The sequence below is a fragment of the Alligator mississippiensis genome, chromosome 12 (genome assembly GCF_030867095.1).
Source record: "Alligator mississippiensis isolate rAllMis1 chromosome 12, rAllMis1, whole genome shotgun sequence".
NCBI lineage: Eukaryota > Metazoa > Chordata > Crocodylia > Alligatoridae > Alligator > Alligator mississippiensis.
Window position 1 is genome coordinate 24,569,789 of NC_081835.1, and position 21,822 is coordinate 24,591,610.

Sequence of the window (21,822 nt, forward strand, 5' to 3'; positions counted from 1 at the left end):
GAATTTGGGGTGTTTTGTCAAAGAATTTGCCATTTTTAAAGAAAGAACACCAGGATCTTTGGTAACTACTTATACTGGTTTATGTGTAATTTCTGTTCCTAGTCAAAGAGCTAAAGCTCCTTCTTGAGATGAAAGTCACCCCCTGAGCTCTTCCAAAATTTTACCGCCAGAGGGATTGGTGGAAACATGTCCAATATACAACATTTTCCAAAAACTGAAGGAGGATTCCATTTTAGAGCGGTCTTTTCTTGATGCCACTAACAGAAGGCCGGTAACTTTCTGGGAGCTTTACTTTCTGGTCAAATGAAGGAAGTGGTACGGACATTCAGGCAGTAAGATTTGCTTTCAGTAGTTTGATGGCCTACAGGGATTTTGTTCTGTACTCATTATCACTGCCATCAAGCCACCCCCTCAAAGAAACAAAAAGCCCACCTACCAAAAAGTTCTAGAAGCAAGAACACTGCACAGATAATGTCATTAAGGAACTTAAACTATTTATACGTAGTATGCATGTCCTTCTTGTGCCTTTCAACATTGTCTTTAAAAGGCAGACAACTTTAACCTAGGCAATAGAGCAGTGACCTTTAAAATTAATCAATTAATCAAGTCTGCTCTGACGCATTCTAATTGGAACGCGAAGCAGCACGTCTATAGGCAGCCCTAATACCTTTATGGACGAGTTAATCCATTGCTGCCCTGCCCTGCTTTCTGTCCATCTCTGGCATTTGCTAAGACAACAGGGGCTAAGACCATTTCAATTATACTGTCCAAAGGAGCAGCACTGTGGAAGGCCTGTATTATAACTGGCAGGCACACCTTTCCAGAAATGAAAAGTCAAAGGAAAATGTGTTTGCTTCCATTAAAAAAAATGATCAAATTAAAATTATAAAAGCATTAGCCACTGTTGTGTCTGGGTTGAGAGACACATGGAAAGTACCAGCAGGTGAGTCATTATAGTGACAATAGTTTTGTTTATACCAGCACAGTACAGCTACTCATTAAAGAAAACAAAGGTTAATTCACATAACACAGAGAACAAACTTTGAGGAAACCGTGGCTGAATGCTGTCTGATCCTTCACCCACTTGCTTCATAAAGTAATTAGATACCATTGACTTTTAACCTATTTGTAATATTAGTAACCTATTTGTATTAATATCATGTTAGTAAGGGGCATGGGGGGGCAGAAATTAAAGAAAATTAGAACAAGGGAAACATGCATTATATGCCATCTGTAGATTCTGTGGGCTGCACCTCAATACAGACACACGTTTCTATTTTCTAAAATGTTCATAAATATACTAATGAGAGAAGCTAACTCTCAAACAACACAAGACATAGCAGGGGGTGGGCTTACAAGGGGTTCCCTATGTTCAAGGGACAAATAAACATTCTCCCTTCTATCCAGCTTTCACGGCAGACTGAACATGTGCCCATAAATTACAATTCTAGATACTTAGAAACATTCTTAATGCACTCACGTGTTGGCGTGGGAGGTAGCAACCGTCTTCTAGGAGATCTTTTTGCATCATAACAGATCTGTGAATCATCTTCTTCAAAAAACCCATGTGGGTGATGGTAACCTTTTGGTCGCTCAAAATCAGAGTCATGACAGTGATATCTGTAGTTATAGTCAGATGTATGCCTACATTTAAAAAAAAGGTTAATGAGGGAAATTCCAAAGAATTCAACCACTTGCCTTTGTTTACCAGAACAAATAATTTCTGCCATTGTTATTTACACTGATCCTTGCTGCAGCCTTAAAATTAAAAACACAACATCTTGAATGATATAACTTGCTATCAACGTGCCAGTTTTGAATTGTGCATGGATTATAAGAGTGTGGGTATACTCGGATTTGTTTAGCACTAGTTACACATTAAACGTGTTTGAACAAAAAAAAAAAAATCAGGAGGTTTATTTGATCAAGATTAATCTCATATCACAATTGAGTGGATGAAGAGAGGATATGAAGGTAGACTTGGGGCTCAGGCTTAGTTGTTCAATTTAATGGACCAATTCTGATTATTCTGTAAGAATTCAGCTCTAGAAAATCGAAAGATTTTTTAAATGACTACTTCAAACTTTAGGGCCAGCCATTAGCCTGAGTTTGCCAGAGTCCAGAGTAGGGTATGCAGAAGAGGGGGGAGACTTCCCTTGAAGCAGCACTAGATGAGATGTGTGTGTCTGGCATATGTAGGTACCCATACGCATATGTAGGGCAAATATGCACTGGATTCATTTAGTGATGCTCCCTTGGACTGGACTTTGCAAATTAAATAAAAAAGTGGAGGCTCAGGACACTTCTGTGAAGTAGCTGAATTTGCTGAACTAGGACCTATCAGTAAGTAGCAGCTCAGCAGAAATGGTGCTTATCTATTTTAAGGAAGGTGGACACAATTTAGCTGTGGTCCTGCAGGAATAAATCTGTGACTAATTCAGGATGAAAAAGGTGATTCTAAACTGGCAATATGAAAGATTTGATAAAAGGGTATACTGAGTTAATGAAACAGGGAAGCTTCTCCTATTGCCAAACAAACAAGAGGCACTGCTCTTTACATGGAAGTGTTTGCATTCCATGAAATATTAGCAGTGTAAAAGGACTGACTTCATAAAGCAAAATTGTTCCAAATGAAAGAGGGCATCCCAACTGTCCAGCCTTTGCCTTTAGCCCAGGTTAGGAACCTAGCAAAAGCCATGAGTAGATCTAGAGGTTGTTTGTTTTTTTTACTTAAAATCTCTGAAGCTAAGATGTTGACTGGGGGGCTGGGGGGTCAGGGGAGAATCACAGAAACTGTGGATCCTGCTGAGGTTATGGATCAAACTGGAAACGTTTTCAAAAGTTCTCCCTGTGAATTTGATCCTAGTGATATTGAAGTTAAAATTTTGTCTTGGGCATGTAACAGCTTTTTGTGATTTGGGACCATACAGCTTCTCTACAGTTCAAAACAGCTAAAATTCCTTTGTCCCTCCTGTTGAATTCTGTTAGAGAGACTTGTGGGGGTCTCCATTTCACACCCAAACATGTTCTGGCCCACATTTTCTGCGATTATTCACTGCTGTTTTCTAGGAATCGTGTAGTACTTACTTGGATGGATTTTTTGATATGTGCATAATATATTAACAATTTTTCCAGAGAGGACTAGTGAGTTCACCTGTTTCCTGACAACATGCTGTCTTCTTCATAATATTCTTCTCCACTAAAATATTCGGGCTCTCCAAAATAATGATCATCATTGCAATAATCTCGAACATCATGATCTTCACGGCAAATAGTGGGTAGATGCCCATCACCAGATTCTGACCTGCAATTGGAACACAGATTAGGGATTTCATTAGACTTTATCCCCTGAATCTGTGCTTTTGGAGTGGCTTATTTTGAGCCATATGCACTCTCTCACCATGGGTCTGATATTTTATAGTAACTCCCCTGAGCCTATGCCAAGGTACATGGGTATTTCTTCCTGACTTTTTTTTTTTTTTTTTTTTTTTTTTTTTTACTTGAAGGGGTTACTTTTCTGCTTTTTGAAAGTGAAGGTTACCAGTATGGTAAGCTGCCAAGCTTTTTAGTTCATTAATTACCAAAGCCAAGCTAAGCACATTTAAAATAACATTTTCAAGATGGAATTCTACAGTATGTGAGAAACAAATTTCTCAAATACTAACAACTTGCCAATGGACCAAAACACAAAGGAGAAGTCAGTGAATTTTTCCAAGCAAATTCTGAAAACAGCTTTGCAAATCCAGTTATTAAAATCCTGTCAGTGGTAGATCAAGAAATACTCTTCAAAGAGCAACAATGGTTACTACTTCTTGTACTGCTTATACCAAGAAGCTTATGCAGAGACATACATGGTTTCTTTTTCCCTTTCCCAGAAATATGATTGGCTGCCATATAGTAACTTTTCAAATACTTGCAGCAATCCACACTATTTCCTTCAGTCTAAGCAAAAAAGGATGAAACCACCTATTATTTAAATAGATCCTGAAATAAGCATCAACCCACTTGGCTTTTAACAGCAGTTGTCTTCGCATTTTGAACCCTGCCTACAGAACTGAGGTCAATTTACAGTATAGACATGGTGCAAAATTTGTCTCAGTCACTGTAATTTTGTAGCAATGTTATATTGTTTTTATTCAATATCTGCATTGTTGTGAACCTAGGCCCATTTAACTTGGGGTACTTTATTGCAGTTTTTTTCATTGTAAGAATAATTGAACCTTGTGACCCTCTGTGTTGTCTCAATATTTAAATATATGTCATAAAACAAATAACTTACCTAATGTAAGTTTCATAATATCGTGTTCTATCCAGGAAAGCCATAAAATGTGGAGAGAAACATTTTACATCAGATAGATAAAATAATTTTAATAAATTCATTATCAATAGTGATCACACTCGCTCTGTATTTTGACTGCCCAATTAAACTGTTTTAAAGAAATACCTTTTATTTTCACAGTTCATTAAGAAAATGCAAAGGCAGATTACATAGTCTGTTTAGGTAAGCAGAGTTATCCTTGTGGACATGAAATCAGTTGTGTTAGTCATAGTTATCTGTGTCAATATATAACAGAAAATAAAAAGGAAAAAATTACCACCACTACTCTCATAACCTAGTATATTAATAAATATTAATTTCATATAGCAAAATACCATTTTTTGAGCTTGCTATCCAATTTATTCTTTTAAATTATGATATCTGCTTCAGTATGCTTGTTTATTGTTTACATGCTTGTTTATGTTAAACTCAAATTCAACTTTACCTCTTGCTGCTTGATCTTCTATGTTTATCGTGATCAACTCTGGAGTATGAGTGATACCCGTTTTCAGATCTGTGCTCATGATTTCCAACGTTTGGGTGCTTTCCATTAGCAACTTTGGACATGTTGGCATTATTGAGATTGGCATTTGTTGAATTTGGAACTTGCTTTCCTACTGAGTTGTGATTATGATGATTGTGGAACATGGAATTTCCTGCATGAGCATATATGTTTTTCTCGGCGTCACTTGCAGATGGAATTGAAGGCCGCTGGACATGCAGGGGACGGTGTGTGGTATTGATCTGCTGAAACGAATCTCTTCTATCACTGCTTACATGGTTTATGTGATTTCCAAACAGGGCACCATTCCTCTGTTAAAAAAAGAAGAAAAGAAAAAAAGACAGATTTCATGATGCTTTCTGTAGTTGCGTGTGACTGGTGATGATGTTCAGATCGGTCAAACTGATATATCTGTTACTGATAACATTCCTTTGCCGCTACCTAGTGTGGTGCCCAAAGTACCCAATGGTCTAGTAGTTTGTAGGGTACACCAAATTTCTCAAAGTAACTTTACTTACCCTGCATCTATTGTGTACACACACACACACACACACACACACACACACACACACACACACACACTTTGATGGACTTTGCTTCAGTTTTTTTCTTGCATCAGCCACTTGCAACGTATGCTTATCAGAAACAAGAAGTGCCATGCAACCATCTACAGATTTGAGTGAAGTGGATAGCACTAACTTAAACCTCTGTATGAGGAAAGAATGGAAAATGGATTTTATGAGCAATAGCTCATTTGCCCTGGAAATTCTGCAGCGTGCAATGGATAGTAGTGAAAATAATCAAGTGATATCCACTTTATTGCCAAAAATATGAATGACATGAAGCTATCTTTTACATCTGACCCAGATGGCACAGTCTCCCCGTCTAGCCAGGTCTGGGTCTTGGATGACAGCAGTTTATCTTGAAGCACAATCTAGAGAAGACAGGCAATGCTAGTTGACATCTAATGAGAGAAGTTGTGGTGTTGTCTGACCCCACAGTGCTACACCATTTTTTTATAAAATATGGCGAACTGTAGGAATATTTGGCATAGTTAGTAGTTTCTAGTAATATGCTTATGAACAGAGTAGGCATTTTTCACTGATTGATTAATCAAATGTACTAGCTGTAAGCCAAATAGTTTGCTTATGAATTGCTATACTTTATTCATAATGTGCAACTAATCACCTAAGCTGCATAGCACTGTTCTCTTGCTGGCTAGTCACAGTTTATTTAAAAAAGAAGCTCAGTTATACTTAAAACATTAAGTATAGTAATTGTTAAACTATTAATACATTATTAATAATAACCCTGCCCAAGGGATTTTGGATAAAAAAATCATGTGCTAAAATTTGCAAAAATGTTGAAATTTGCAAACATTTAAACAAATACAAAGTAGCTATCCAAAAATGCATGAATATTGAACAACATGAACCCACCAGTAGCAACTGATCTTGGCATTTCTAATTGTGGAAATTTTTACCAGCTTGTTTGTTAAAGTTATCTATACCTGCCTGTGACCTTTTGCTTTAATTTAAGCAAGCATCCCTTTTAGCCCTTCCACATTAGACAGCTGCAGCACTCTCTGCTTGGACACCCTAAAGACTACTTGGAATATGTCACTAATGTGCAATGTAAATTTCTACTTTATTAGTGGCATCAGCACCATCTTACAGCTATCATCCCAAGCCTTTCAGCTGGCTTTTGTGCACTATTCGGTGTGCTCATTTTAAACTTCTGGCCTCTGACTCTGACATTCACCCGCATTGATCTAGCATGACTTCTGAGCAGGTATTTTTGGAATTATTACTTTATAGACATCTTCCTCTTCCTCTTGATTATTTTCTTCTGGCTCATCATCTTGCAAGTCACAGGATATAGCTCGACGAATTTCAGGACCAATGTCATGAAGTGTCCTTAGTCCCGCCTAAATCAATAAAAATATCATAAAACATTAGGAAAATACCATGGTTTAATTTCCTGAAAGGAATCATAGGCAGATAACTTATACTGAAAGGACAGTCCACGTGTCAAAGTTAAGTCTAGACACCTCGACATAAATACATCCTCATTTTCAAGGTGTCACCTTACAGAACTGAATATCTATAGGTTTATTCTGGTCCCTTGAAGCCATCAAGCTTATATTAGTATGACTCCGCTGAGCACAAAGCCTAACTGAAAGCCCAGGGAGGTCAATGGAAAGACTCAATGATTTTAGGTGCCTTTGGATCAACCTCTTGGTACAATATATTTATGGGAACAGCATCCTGCCAGAGACCACTGAAACACAAAAATGAATAATCTCCTTAAAATGTATTAGTTCAGTGAGAAGAGTAAAAGATGAAGATGTCTGTCACCTTTCCTTTCATACGGGAAGTAAAGGGAGATCCCCAGTTACGGTAACAGGATTAACAAAGCTCTGAAAGATGCTGAGGAAGAGAGAGAAAGGTGGTGAAAAGCCAGTGCTGGTAAAGTAAACCCACAAGCCATGTAGGTCTCACCCTTTGGGTTAGGGACAGACATTCAAATAGTCTGAGCTTGAATTGATTCAGTATTTGCACGTTAGTCTAACCTGGCTAGGCTAAACCAGTTTGTAATCGTAGAGACATCTCGTCTGGACTGAAGAAATGCAGGCACATGCCTGCAGTGGCTCAGGCTAGAAGCCAGGGGGTACTAGAGCAGCACTCCCTTCCTTTCCATAGTGCTGAGCAGAGGGTGGGGCATGGCCAGGCCTGGCCAGATGCTCTGATTAGACACGCTCCCCACCACCACCCTTGCTGTTCCTGACCAGTGAGGGAGCGAGCAGGGAGTTGATAACAACATTTAGTTACACAGCAGGGAGTTACACAGGGAGTTGACAGCATTTAGCACCATTTAGCACCCCAGGGAATTGACAGCATTTAGCACTCAAAACCAAACAAAAGCCTATCTCATTAGTTCAAGCTCTTAAACAGCTTTTTCCAAGGAAGGAATGGGAGGGACATTATCAGCTACCTGTTGATTAGCTCCAAAATGTCCTAAGTGGACACTGTCCTGCCTGCCTTTGTCCTATCTGCCTTACACAGACACCTCTCATCATTAGCTAGCATACCATATGCTGGCTACAGTCCATGCTGTGGGAGGCGGGAGGGGGAATCCCTGCTTGAACAGGGAGTGGTGGATGGTAGGGAGCAAAGAGAACCCAGGCAGACACTGCTGTGCCTGCACTTTTGCCAGAGCTCCAGCCAAGGAGTAGAGGGGCGGAGCCAGCTTTGCTTTCTAGACCTTGTTGGTATCAATGCTTACTTTCTTCTGCTATAAACTCTTTTTGTAAAAAGTTAGGTATTAAAAAAATCAATAAGCAATGCCTCCCATGCCAACTGGCAAGAAGATGTCATACCCTATTGTACAGAAGTAGTGCAGTTATATAGATGTTTTTAAGTATTTTAACATTCTTTTTTGTTTAGCAAACATATAGCAATATAGAGCTAATCCAGGGGTGGGCAATTATTTCAGGCGGGAGGCCGTTTACAAGTTTTGGCAAGCTGACAAGGGTCACAAGGGTAGCCCTGCCCCTTGACAGGTGCCCCACCACCTGGTCACCATCTTGGGACTGGAAGTCCCACCTCTTAGCCCCTGACCTTTGCCACTGGAAGTCCTTCCCCCTGCCGCCCCCCAAAAGTACTCCTTTCAAAAAGGGTTTTCCATCTCAGAACCAGCAAAATATCATATTATATTCTAAAAATCTAATATTTACTACAACATTCATTTATTTGATTAAAACATGTTTTTGTCCTGATTTACATGTGTTTGTGTAGTGTACATAATGGTGATTGGACAATAGTTTAAAATGAAGTCTTAGTCTTGTATATTGTAGGGGGTGTAGGTGCATGGGTATGTGGGGAAAGGTGTGTGTATGTGGGGTGGGGGAGCATGTGGGTGCATGTGTGGGGGGAGGTTGGCTGGGGAGGTTTGTGGCATGTGTAGAGGGGGAGGATTTCCCACAGCCCCCACCCCTGCCCCACGGCAGGCAGAGCCCCCCACAGCACGCCTCCAAGCATGTACTCTGCGCTCCTGCTGCTCCTGGCCTCGGGGCACTGGTGCGGCTCCATGCTCCTGCTCACAACCACTTTCCTGCATCTGCCACCATTGCCCTTCTGCTACTTCCCTGTTCATCCCCCTCCCCACAGCTAGCTGTTCTAGCACCATGTCCCAGCTGCATGGAGGAGACCACAGGATGCAGCAGGAGGCAGACCGGCCCAGCTGGCACTGCACAGAGCCAGTCAAGAATTGCAGGGGCTGGGCAGGCTCCTGCTGCATCCTGCAGCCCAGTGCTGCAGCTGGGAACCACGTGGTGCTTGAGCAACTGGTGGGGGGTGAAGGGGAACAGTGGCAGCAGCGGGGAAATGGCTACGGTGGGTGGGGGGAAGTGGCAGTGAATGGGCAGAAGTGCAGAGATAGCTGGACAGGAGTGCGGGGCCCACAGGGGGTGGCAGGAGTGCAGGGTGTGGGCTGGCAGAGCTCTATGAAGCCATGCCAGGCTGTACCAGCAGGGAGAGGGGGAGCCAGCCCCGCTCTAGAGCCCCTGCCAGCCCAGCCCTGTACTCCTGCCACCACACTCTGGGCCCCTGCTGGCCCTGGTGCACCAGCACAGACCCCGTGTTCCTGCTCAGCTGTCGCTGAGCTCCACATTCCTGCTCGCTGTCCCTTCCCCCTGTCTGCTGCCATTTTTCACAGCTTCCCTGCCTGCAGCTGCTGATGTTCCTGTCCACCCCCCTGGCAACTCCGGCACTGTGAGGTTCTCAGCTGCAGTGCAGGACAGCAGCAGCCAGCTCAGCCCAACACTAAGGACTGGGGTGATCCCCTGTGGTCCTCCCCTGCCTCCCCTCCCTCTTATCTGAATTATCCTCTGGCAGAGGGAGGCAGGATCAGCCCCAGGGGATCAGGCCAGAAGCCTCTGCTCGGCACAGGGCTTCTGGCCTTGGGTGGGGGAGTGGGGCCACTGGGCCTTGCTTCTGCAGCTGCTTGGTTCTGCTGGTGGCTTCCCCTGGGTCCTACTGCCCCTTGCTTCTGTCAACTTTGACAGGCAGTCAGGACCAGATAAATATTAATTTTCTAAATTTTTTAGGGGCCCTGCAGGCCAGATAGAATGGCCTGGTGGGCCAGATCCAGCCCGTGGGCCATATTTCGCCTGCCTCTGAGCTAATCTGTGCTTTGCTAACATATACAAGGAGAAATATATTTTCTACCCATCTCAAAAACACCAAAATACATTTCTGTGCAAATGCAATATGAAATATCATCTGCATGTCAGTCTGAAGGACATGCATTCAATCCTGGATACTATTATCTGAAGCTGAAATGAAACATTAACTTCCGCAACTCAACTTCTTTCTGCATGCCATCAAAAGTGTAGAAGAAATGGAAGTTTTCCATGCCTGCTTAGCTCATTACTTTACCATTAGATTTCATTCTAACTATTATATCCCACAGTGCAATAGTTATATTGGCAAAAAAAAAATTGGGACCACTGTATTTGCCTCATGGACAAACAAATTTGAAATTTGTTATCCTTGGACAAGTCTTCCCTCAGCACACTTTCCCAGTCTGGGTTAACATGTAATCTAATAGCAAAGGAAGTAGTGAGATTTCAGATCACTAAAATGTAAATTACTTTTTCCAAACAGACATGTACTGCTGTACAATGTAGGACAATACCTCTTCATTGTCTTTGCTTGCTTATTCACTGACATGTAGAAGTCAATAATTCACTTGAATTAATTTCCTTTACATGTTTATAATATGGAGCTGAAAAGAACAAGGGTCAACAAATATCTGTCAAAATTTGGCATGCCTTGGAGACATCTGAATTGTGTGTCCAGGTAATGCAAATTAATAGCAATACAAGAACCAGTCAGAATTTTGTTTATTGTAGTGATATATTTTGCACCGTACTGATTCTCTCTCTCTCCTGTTTTTATAAATTGTTTTCTTCTTGGTACTGAATGATTTTACAGGCGGTCCTCAGACTTACAATGGAACTGGTTCCTGAAAACCACGTCTTAAGTCATAACTCAGAACCAATTTTCCCAGAGAAACAGTGTTACAAATGGGAGGTTGGTTCCTTTTTGACAGTCAATACTATGTGAAGCTGATAAGTGGTGGAAGGGCAGATGGAAGGGAAGGGGCATGGGGTGGTGGCACAGATCAATACCCCCTGCAGTGAGGTAGGGACTAGGACTGAGCCTGGAGCTGAGGCAAGCACCGCCCAGCTGGGGCCGGGTGGGCACAGGGAGGAGGGCGCAACAGCTCCCGCTGCTGCTCACTGCTCATCTGGCAGCTCGACTGGCAGTTCCCACCGCTGCTTCTGAAGCTACCACCACTGCATACCACTTATCTGGAGACAGTGTAGCATCTCCACCTTGTGTCCATCCTGCCCCAGCTGGGCAGCAGCGGGACGGCATGGGAGGGCATGTGCCCCCAGATCAGGGTGGGGTGGGCAGTGGAGTGGGGACTATGGGGGTGGCTGCAGTCACCTGAAAATTCACCATAGTCCCCACCACCTGCCCAGAACGCAGCCCAGTGCAGCCCCGTCCCCACCCACCCCATTTCATGCAGGTCCAGGAGCACATGCCCCCCCCCCCAGCCAAAGGGGTGGTGCCAGATCTAGCTGTGGGCTGGATTTGGCCCATGTACTCAATCCAGCATGCAGGGCCAGCCTTAATTTAGCTGTGAGAGGGAGGGGGTGGCCCCAATCTACTCACAAAGGGTGGCCATGATCAGGCCACAGAGGGGTGGGGGAAGGGGTGTGGAATGAGGGAAAGGGTGGCCTGGCCCCAATCTAGCTGCCACTCCACAGCCACTAAATTTTCCAACCTGTGGAGAGCCCCCAGGCAGATGTCATGGCTCTATGGATAGAACAGGTTAGGGCAGTGGTGCTCAACCTTTTTCCCTGGCCAGCCAGATAGCCAGTGCCTGGTTTGACTGAAGGCTGGACACTGGTTTTGATCCAGTGCCCAGGGTTGGTGTGATGGGCACCATCCAGCCGCATGTAGGGGGTAGGTGCAGCCTGGCCTAAGCCCAGCCCCACAGCTGGGGGAGGGGGTGTCAGCCAGCCACATGGAAAGGGGAGGGGGAAGGGGCATAACCTGGATTGGTGTGGGGTGAAGAAGGCATGGCTCAGCTCTGCAGGGGGAGGGGACATGTCTCAGCTCCAACCTGGCCCTGTGGGGTGGAATGGGGTGTGGCCTAGCCTCATGAGGGGCAGGGAAGGGGATGCAGCCAAGTCCCAACCTGGCCCTGTGCAAAAAGGAGGCATTGCTCTACCTCATGGTGGGAAGTGGCATGGCCCAGCCCCAACCTGACTGTGAAAGTAAAGAGGACCTAGCCTGGCTCTGATCAGGTGCATAGGACTTGGTAATTTGGCAAGGGGGGAAGATGGCCATATTAATGGCCATCACTCCCCTGACACCAAATTTCCTGACCAATGGGGAACCCCACAAGTCAAATGTGATATCGTGGGCCAGAGGTTGAGCACTCCTGTGTTAGGGATTACTTACATAAGCTTTCAAGTCAGCAGGGTTGCATGGGATACAACCTAAGGTACTTAAGGAATTGGTTGAGGTAGTTTCAGAGTCATTGGCTGCTAACCCCTTTGAGATCTCATGGAGGTTCTAGATAACTGGAAAAAGGCAAACATAATTCCCATCAGAAGATCCAGGGAACTATAGACCAATTAGCCCAATTTCTATACTTGGAAAGATCATGGAGCAGGTACTCAAGAAATCCACTGTGAAGCACTTTCAGGAGAAAAAAGGAACAGCCAGCAAAGATTCACTAGGAGCAAATCATGCCTGACCAACCTGATTTCTTTCTGTGATAAGGTGGCAGGCTCTATGGATGAAGGGAGAGCAATGAATGTGATATATTTGGACTTTAGGAAGGCTTCTGACACAGTATTCCATGGCATTCTCATTAGCAAGCTAAGAAAATGCAAAATCGACAGAAGTACTGTAAGGTGGATACATAACTGGTTGGACTATCATGGTCAACAAGTAATCATTAATAGCTCAATGTCTAGTTAGGAGGAGTATCAGGTGGGGCACCCCAGGGGTCTGTACTGGGTCTGGCATTGTTTAATATCTTCATTAATCATTTAGATGATAGGACTGAGTGCATGCTTATCAAATCTGTGGATGACACCAAGCTAGGTGGAATTGCAGATACTCTGGAAAGTAGGGCCAAAATGAGCTGAATAGACCCGGGAAAGTGGTCTGCAATCAGTCATATGAGATTCAAGAAGAACAAGTGCGAAGCCCTGCACTTGAGATGGAATAACTGCATGTACAAATACAGACTGGGGAATGAATGACTAGGCTGCAGTACTGTAACTGGCGGTTACTGAAGACCTGAAACTCAATGAGCCAACAGCTCAACCAGCATGCTGCCTCACTCCGGAGTGCTTTGAGATTCTTTCAGAGGTGCTGCAAAGTGCCATGCTATAATAGCATTGTTAAGTGTGCAAATACGATTCACAAGATAAATGCAGAGATTTAAACTAGAACTCCACAGTGGTAAAAAGTATTACGACCTATTTTGGCCTGAGTTCTTTGCAAGAGAAAAATTGTTCTATTAATTTTCTGTAGTCAAAAATCAAGTGAAAACTAAAATCTGACATTTTCCAAAGGATGCCTTCAGTCTAGCGAGGGGTTCTTTGAGTCTGAAAATGTTGACAAGCACTGCCAAGATATATTTGAAGAACATTTCACCTCATTAAGCCTTACAGACTGCAAGCCAGCTCCTGCTTCAGTGAGCCAACTCTTAAATAAAAGAGCAAAACTGTGGGCAAATATGCAGCAATAGAATACATATCTAAACTAAGAGTAGAACTAATTAGGTCTTAGGGAGGATATAATCCTCCTTATTCAAATTAGACTTTGTCAGAGACACCCACACAGCCAGACCACAGTTAGTTTTACTATTTGGTATTGGTAGGAGCAGGAGATGCAGACTGATGTTTTCCTCTTTGGGGTTAAACTTGTATACAATCTCACTTTCCCCTTGTGAAGCCCTTTCACACCACTAACTGCACCCCTCCTGGTGAGCAATGCAAAAAGACACCACAAAGGCATCACAGTGACCAGACTCTCTAAACCTTCAGGCAGTGGAAACACAAGATTTCAGGCCTGGCAATTAGGGAGCAAGACTATTTCCTCTGGATCAGATTTTGGCAGGCCACTGCAGGTATATGCCCATCAAAAAGTATGCTAGTCAAGAAAAGGAGCATTCTTCTGCTAATGATGATTGAATCTAATCTCAGACACTTTCAATTTTATTTTCCACTGCTTTCCTGGAAGTTTGGAAATTGAAATGGAAAGGAAGTTGAAATTGAAAGTCTGGTCGTAACCGGAAAGATTGAAAGGAGGAGAAATCGTGGAAGACAGAGGTTGACTTGTGTTAAGAGTCTATAAATAAATGAATGTATTGACACTGGAAATTCTGTATGCCTTAAAGAGAAGAGATCTGTGGAAGACCCTGGTCACCAATGTCCTGTTTGGACATGATGCCTAGAGAGAGAGACAGAGAGAGAGAGACACAGAGTTCTTTCCTGAATTGTTTACTACTTGCTCAGGAGCAAATGACCATTTGGTTTTTCATTTCTCTAGCAATAATAATTTCCATGTAATGTATCTAACACAATAGAGCAGCAGCAGGGATCAAAGTGTAGACCACAGGATCTAACAGCATCATCTTTGTCTGAACTTAAAGTGCCAAGTCTATGACCCCAAACTGGCAGTGGACTCAGAGGACTTAGCCTGGACTAGGAGAGGGTCAGACAGACACACTGTAAAAGCCTGGATTAAAACATGTGGGTGGAAGTTGAAAGGACTTCCCTACAAAGGGAAATTTCCTCAAATTTAAATTTTCCTGGAGCCACTACAGTTATTTCTCCATAATCACATTTATTGTCCCCTTTTGTCCAGAGGGATCAAAAGGAATGTTCTGAATAAAAGAATCCCAAAATGGTATTAATAGAAACCAGAAGCCAGCATCTGCCATCACACACCCACATGCATCTCTCATGGGTGGTAACAGGTTCCATTTTCCCCTAGTTATAAAAGTCCACCCTCAGTGAAGGGGCACTAGTATCACTTAACAAAAGCTGAGATTTTTCCAAGGGCAGGAATTTAATCCCATTGAAGTATTGGTGTGAGATAGAGTAAGTCTTCCCACATGGGACAGAGTGCAACCTCCCTGGAGATGGTCTGGTGAGGTCAGTGGGCACTTACGGGTAGCAGAACAGTTGCAGGCTAGCCACTGGTACCTCTTACTGTAAACAGTCATATACAAGTTTCTGTGGGTGAGTCTACATGTGCAGCCCTATTCAGCTGCAGGAAACTAATTAACTCTACATCAGGTAAATACAAATACTATCCTGCTGCAGAGTTTTTTACTCCACAGCACTGCACATCTAGATGCCGAGGCGGCTGGCTGGGGCACAAGGGTACTTCAGTGTCGGGGCTGCCTATTGGCTAGCTCCATACTGGAGCACCCTCATGCCCCAGCCAGCTCCTCTGCAGGACAATGAGCCAGATCAAAGCAGCCCCAGGTTGGCAAGCTGAACCCCTGGGCCCCAGCCAGGGCTGCTCCAACTGGCTCCAGTCCTGGGTGCACATGTAAAGACAGTGCCCAGGAGCAATAAACGCTGGCACGGTATGTGTTGCAGTTTATTGCTGCATGCTAATATCATTTGTAAATGTGCCCATTATGTTATAAAGCTGTTTCACATGGCAAGTCTCCAGATATTACAGTCAGTGTCTTCTGCAACAGTAGTTAAATTCTTTAGGAACCAGGGCTTGACTTAATGATGTGAGTCATAGCTTAAAAATTTCTCAGCAATCAAAGATCTGTAAACCAAAAACATTTTGCTATTAATTTGCCTGGAACAAGCTTGCTGCTGATACAGACTTTCCAATATATGGTTATTCATTCTAGTCAATGCTTATTACAGAGTGAGGTACCGTCTATTATATCATAAAGAAGTAAGGCTGGAAGAGAGCTCAAGAGATCACTTAATCCAACCAGGGATCAAACCTGTGACTTCAGTATTATTTGCACTTCACTCTAACCAACTGAACTATATATATGTTTTGTATTCCAGAAGATTAACCCCTTTTTTTTTTTTATACTTCATGGACATTTTTCTTACAGATATAATTAAAACAAACTAATATGAAGGCCACTAAATCATTTTGTATAGGATCTATTGCAGAGTAGCTAACTCATAGCATTTCCCTTGTAGCATCAAATAAGAGCTTGCTCTTCATGCTGCCTATGACAGGAAGTATATAGGATCATGATGAAATGTGCTTAATGGGCCTGGGAGGACATACAAAATTTAACTTCTATCACATAACCTAGTGACATTTGCTACACGTACCTACAATATCTTTTCCAAATATAGAATAGGTTACCTGAGGAGGCTTTGCACAGCTGTCTTCACAAATAGATCAATATATATCCATATGTTTTTGAGGATTCATACAGAGATTTGGCCAATACACAGATTTGGCCATGTTTGCTGGCATGTGGTTCTAGAATACTATTTTTTATCTCAAATAAAAGCTATTTAAGATTGATTGGAAGTAGTTTTATAATACATACTGGTACACAAGCCTGAGTCACAGCCCTGCAAATCAAACCCTAAAAAATGTAGTCCTGCAACAGTAGACTCAAACTCTAAATAGTATTTAGGGCTCACAGCACCAGTGTGCTAAAGCATAGCTCATGAGAACTAAACAAGGGACATGTCTACATGAGCAATTAATGCACCTGAATTTTCTACACATTTTAAACTGCGCCCAGCACGCATCTGAATGTGTACCCATTGGGAGCAAATTTGCTCCCAAAAGGAGCAGTTCAGTACAGGGATGCTCCTGCCATACTCTTCCCCCCTGCAGCAGCCAGGGTGACCTCCAAGATCCCTTGGGTGCCAGCCTTGGGCTGACAAGGATCACAGGGGTCAGGCATGGGCTCTGGGGGGCAAGGAGAGTTGTCCTAGCTCCAGGGCAGCTCTCTCCCCAGCCATGCAGAGATCAGGGCCAGTCCTGATCTCTGCGTACCTAGAAGGGAGCTGTCCAGGAGCCAGAACAGCCCCCCCTGCCTTGTGGAGACCAGGTTTTAGCCAGGCAGCAGTTGTGGCCCCTGCTGTCTGGGCTGATCAGGAACAAATTGCTCCTGGTCTAGGTCTGTAAGTATGCTAGTACCTGTATGTATTGGTCATAGCAAATGGTGCATTACACTAAATTTATTGTGCAATAATTGAAATGCATGTATAGATGGTGATGCTTTACTATGTATTAGCTTAATCTAATATGCAATAAAGTGTCTTGGGTAGATGTACCCCAGAAGCAGAAAAAAATTTATCTAACTTCCCTTTCTTCATTTGCTCATCTGCAAGATAGTTGGAAGCTAAATGCTGTTCTGAATTCCTGTACCAGTCTGTGATATTGCTATAGGGGGCTATTTTGCCTATGAAGATTGCTGGGGGTGTCCGAGACCATGATATGTTTTTAGCCTTCACACCAGGCTTATAACCCCATAGCACTCCCATGTCAGGAGGTATCACTGCCTTAAAAGAAGCTTTAAAGGCACTTGTGTCATTCCAGCACCACAAATTGGCCCAAATGTAGCAAGATCCAGTTCTCAGGCTTTTTTCTATAGTGCTTTAGGAAAAACTTATTTTAAGTCATTGAGGTAAAAAAATAATTTGAAAAGAACTTGGGTTGATTCTACCATTACTTGAACTGGTTTGACATCCAAGTCACCTCATTGTTGTGTAATTTTTCCTAGTGTACACGAATGCTATGGAAGGCAGAGCATTATTGTTCTAATAGAGTATCAGTCAATCATTTTAAGATCATTCACACTATAAAATAATTTGGCTTCAATTTTCCTCTATTTATATCTTTTAAATCCAGCACAAATATTAGCATTTACCATATACAAAACTGCTATACCAAAGATTCAGAGTTCTCCATAGTTCTAAAAAAGAATCCTTTTGTTCTAGTAGGGAACATTCTAGTATTTAAGCTGCAGTTACCTTCTGCCTTTTAGCAAGATACACATTTCCATCACATGCTTTTATTTTAGGTGTCGCATACATTTTTGGACAAAAGAATAGTTGAAAACTGATAATAAAACATGGGGAAGAGAATTTTAGAGACCTGCTATCATGTCACTATAGGGATAACAATATAATTAATCAAACTGCACCACTGAATTATTCATACTGTTGTGAAAGGGCAACATGTGTTACTCCTGAGGGGTTGGGGCATTTTATTTGATTGTGTCTTACTATCTGGAGTTTTTGCTATGAAGTTGCAAAAAGGAAAGTTATTTATTCAGATTTCTGTCCTAAATTAAATCCTGCAACTTCTTCTGATATAAGAAAGACCTGTTGGATCAATCTGCTCATTAGTTAGTAAATCAATGACATACATAATGTGATGAACAACATAATTACATAATAGGATCAGGATAACTCTTCTGTGGGTTTTTTAGTAATGTACAAGATCATGACTTCAAAAATGACATGATAATTCAGTGCAGCTGTGCTTTATGAGGCATAAAAGCACCTACAGTTTTTCAAAAGATGGCAAAAGTAATTTATTCTCCTAATGATGCCCCTCTTTAAATAAGCACTCAGATCAAACATATGTTCTTTTAAATGCTGAAATAATCTAACCCTACAGAGCCCATCAATAGAAAACATGCCATATGACTAATATATCATTTGGGCTGTCTCCATAGGAAAAAACATGTTCAAATGTGCTTGAAAAAGAAACACAGCATACATCAGAAAACCAAATTGTTGTTTCAATCAGTGAATCTTTGAAATTAAAGAGGATCCTTTTATCAAATATCTTAATAAAAAGAAAGAATTGGGTATTTTAATTAATTTAAAAATTTCAGCGATAAAGTAATTTAGGTTCAACCTCAAAAACTTGCTCATACATGTAAAAGTATATTAGTCTACATATACAATGTATTTGGGTTAGAATATGAAGGTAACAATATAGAATATACCTGTAAAAAGCCAGAGCCAATGACATTTTCAAGAAATTCTATCCACATGTAAATAGCTTTCATTAAAAACAAAACAATGAATTTTACTCTCTAAGATGCACTACATTTTGAGTTATAATGAATCTATTGAAGACACAATTTAAGTTTATTTTTAAACTGCTTCCAGAGCAAACATTCAAAATAATAATAAATACTTCATAGTTTTTTATCCATTTAAAAATCACAACCCCAGCACCCTTTCGGGATATAATTGACAGAGACATTATGAAAGTGCTAAAATATACCTTTAAGCTCTGCTTCTCAGATCTTAATGGGATGCTGGATCTTTGAATATACTGCTATGCAAGTCAAAAATACATCTGAATTACAACATAAATATTAGCTTTAAATTCTTAAGATTTTAAAGGTCTTAAAGAACTGCAAGAACAAATATAACTGAGGATTTGTTCACAAAAACCATGAATTATATTTTTTTAGCTTATGTACATGAATTTCTAGCATACCAAAATGTTTTACAGCAAACCATATTGAACAGAAACTTGGAAAATGACACTGCTACTTTAACTTAAATAACCTAAGTTTATGGTAAATCAGACTCAGTACCCAAACAATTCAAATAAGAATACAAGTCATGCAGGAAAAAAAAAGGCTGAATGGACCTACACTATAGCAGTGAATATAAGAGACATAGTAGTCAAGTCTTGATTCTCCCGAACTATTTGTCTTCATGGAGCCCATCTTATTTGTAGCACTGATGCTCAGTATGCTGCACTATAGCTACACAAAGGCTCTGTGCTCTCGGTCAAATCCAGACTCCCTTCAGCTAAGCCTTACTGTGAATACAATATGAGCTTGGCAACCCAATTAAATAGAGGTTGAACAATGTATTAACCCCTCAGCTGATGCCCACTAGAGCTTTTTCTAGGTTACCACAGCATTCGATAGTCCTTTTAACAATTTCATGCAAAGTAGTATAGTTAGTTTAGCCTTGAAAGATGTCCCAGAGATTAAGTTCAGATCAATCAATCAGTGTTTTGTGTACTTGTTTTATGTTATATAATAGCCCCATGCCATGTAATGTCATTTGCCTACAAAGAACACCATATATTTAAATATGTATGGAGATATAAAATAAATACCTTCCCTTGGAAAATGTATTGAATGAATTAACCCAACTCTAAGTGTTAGATGTAAATAATTAAAATAATTCATGCTCCACTTAATGTTTATTTTACAAGCAATGTTACTAGTGGCAAGCTCAATACTAATTTCCATCACTACACAGGATGTTAAAATGAACTATACTACAGCTCTCAAACTGATGTCACAGAGATAACTTTTGCCCAGCTTCAGGGTAACCTGTTTGCTGGTGTGCTGTGCAAATAGGAGGATGCAAGATACTATCAAAAAATAGAACAAACAGTAGTTTCACCAAAACTCACTATAAAGAAATCAATATGAAGGGAATTTGTCTCACTTGTTTCTTGACTCAAAGCATTTTAGAAAGAATGAAAACATCCCCATAATGGTCACCCAGAAAAGAAACTGAGCCTAACTACAATTTGTTTACCCACATTTTAGCACCAATATAAAACTCGAGGTCTATAGACTTAATTTAAGTTGTTAATTGATGTGAAGAAACTTTTAGTTCCAATGGACAAAATTTGAAAAGTTACTGGTGGATGTGAGTTAGCCAGTATTATCCTCCTGTATTTACGAATCAATTAGATGCCCAAGATACTGAAGAAAAGGTGATCTAATAATAGGAAAAAATTTAAATAATCTGATAAATAAATAGTAATTCACAGCTGAACTTTAAGGCTAAGTACAGACAGTCAAAAAGCCGGAGACTGAATTGATTCAATCTTCACACATTAGTCAAAGCTGCATAGACTGAACTGAGAAGCAAGTGAGCAGACATTTACTTTTGATTCCAGAAATGCAGCCACATGCCTGCAGTGGCTCAGGCCAGAAGCTGGAGGGGTTCTAGAGCATGCTTCCCTGCTTGGCTGGAAAAGACAGTTTGGGCCAAGGTTAGCCCACCCACCCTGCACTGGGGGGGGGGGGTTGCAGGGGAGGTGCAGGAAAACCTGGGATGCCGGGGGAATGTGAATTAATTTCAATCTAGAGCACGGCCAAATTAATGCATACGCAAACTAGGCACGTGCCTAGGGCCCTGAGCGTGTGACTGACTTTAGCTTCCTGACCTTCTCCTTCCTCTCACAGTCTGTGCACCCAGAAATAGCTGCTTGCCAGGAGAGAGCTTTTGCTCACATGAAGCATTTACTATGGACCTGTAAAAACACTAAACCAGCCCAAATTTCATCATGTGTTGTAGCGTAAAACAAAAAGGAGGAGCTACTGGCTGTCTCCTCCCATTAGAGCTCCAGCATCATTAAACCAAGGCACAGAGCCCTAATTCCCTCATTCAACTTTGGCTCTACAAGAAATTCTCTCTCTCTCTGGACATTTCTTAACTCCAATCCTATGGGAGACTTTTTTCCCTGTATTTCAGTTGTGCCAAGGGTCTCACTTTATCATTATAAAAGGAGGCCCTCCATAATAAGTACAGTGAATGCAGGGCAGTTGCATCTTTTTGACACTACCCTTCACTAACACACAGTATATTCAACAGATAAAGATCTCATACCTTTTCAAATACAAAATGACCAATATCTGCATTGTAAAAACAACCTTTCAGTTGCATTTGTTTGTTATTCAAGGGCAGTTGTGATCTGATTAAAAGGTTGCTGCACTACCTCTTTAAATGGCAGAGATAACCTCCCATTACCCAGGCCAGCACTGAAAGATGAAAACGTAGCTCATTATGAAGACTAGTAACTCTTTGGCTAGGGACAGACAGTACACACAAACTGGTTTAAGGGATCAGAAACTGGTTTAAACCTGTAACAGAACAGAAGTTCAGTGCACATAA

The 21,822-nt window shown here is 41.6% G+C and overlaps 1 protein-coding gene across 1 annotated transcript in view; it reads right to left on the reverse strand.

Moving 5' to 3' along the window:
* CACNA1D (calcium voltage-gated channel subunit alpha1 D) overlaps positions 1 to 21,822 on the reverse strand; it is a 444,991-nt gene that overhangs the window by 15,069 nt on the left and 408,100 nt on the right. Inside the window, exons 40-44 of the mRNA XM_059716031.1 lie at positions 6,631 to 6,747; positions 4,764 to 5,131; positions 4,280 to 4,306; positions 3,155 to 3,304; positions 1,481 to 1,644 (exon numbers count right to left, since the gene is read on the reverse strand). Coding sequence (XP_059572014.1) covers positions 1,481 to 1,644; positions 3,155 to 3,304; positions 4,280 to 4,306; positions 4,764 to 5,131; positions 6,631 to 6,747 — 826 coding nt within the window. The remainder of the gene's footprint in view (positions 1 to 1,480; positions 1,645 to 3,154; positions 3,305 to 4,279; positions 4,307 to 4,763; positions 5,132 to 6,630; positions 6,748 to 21,822) is intronic.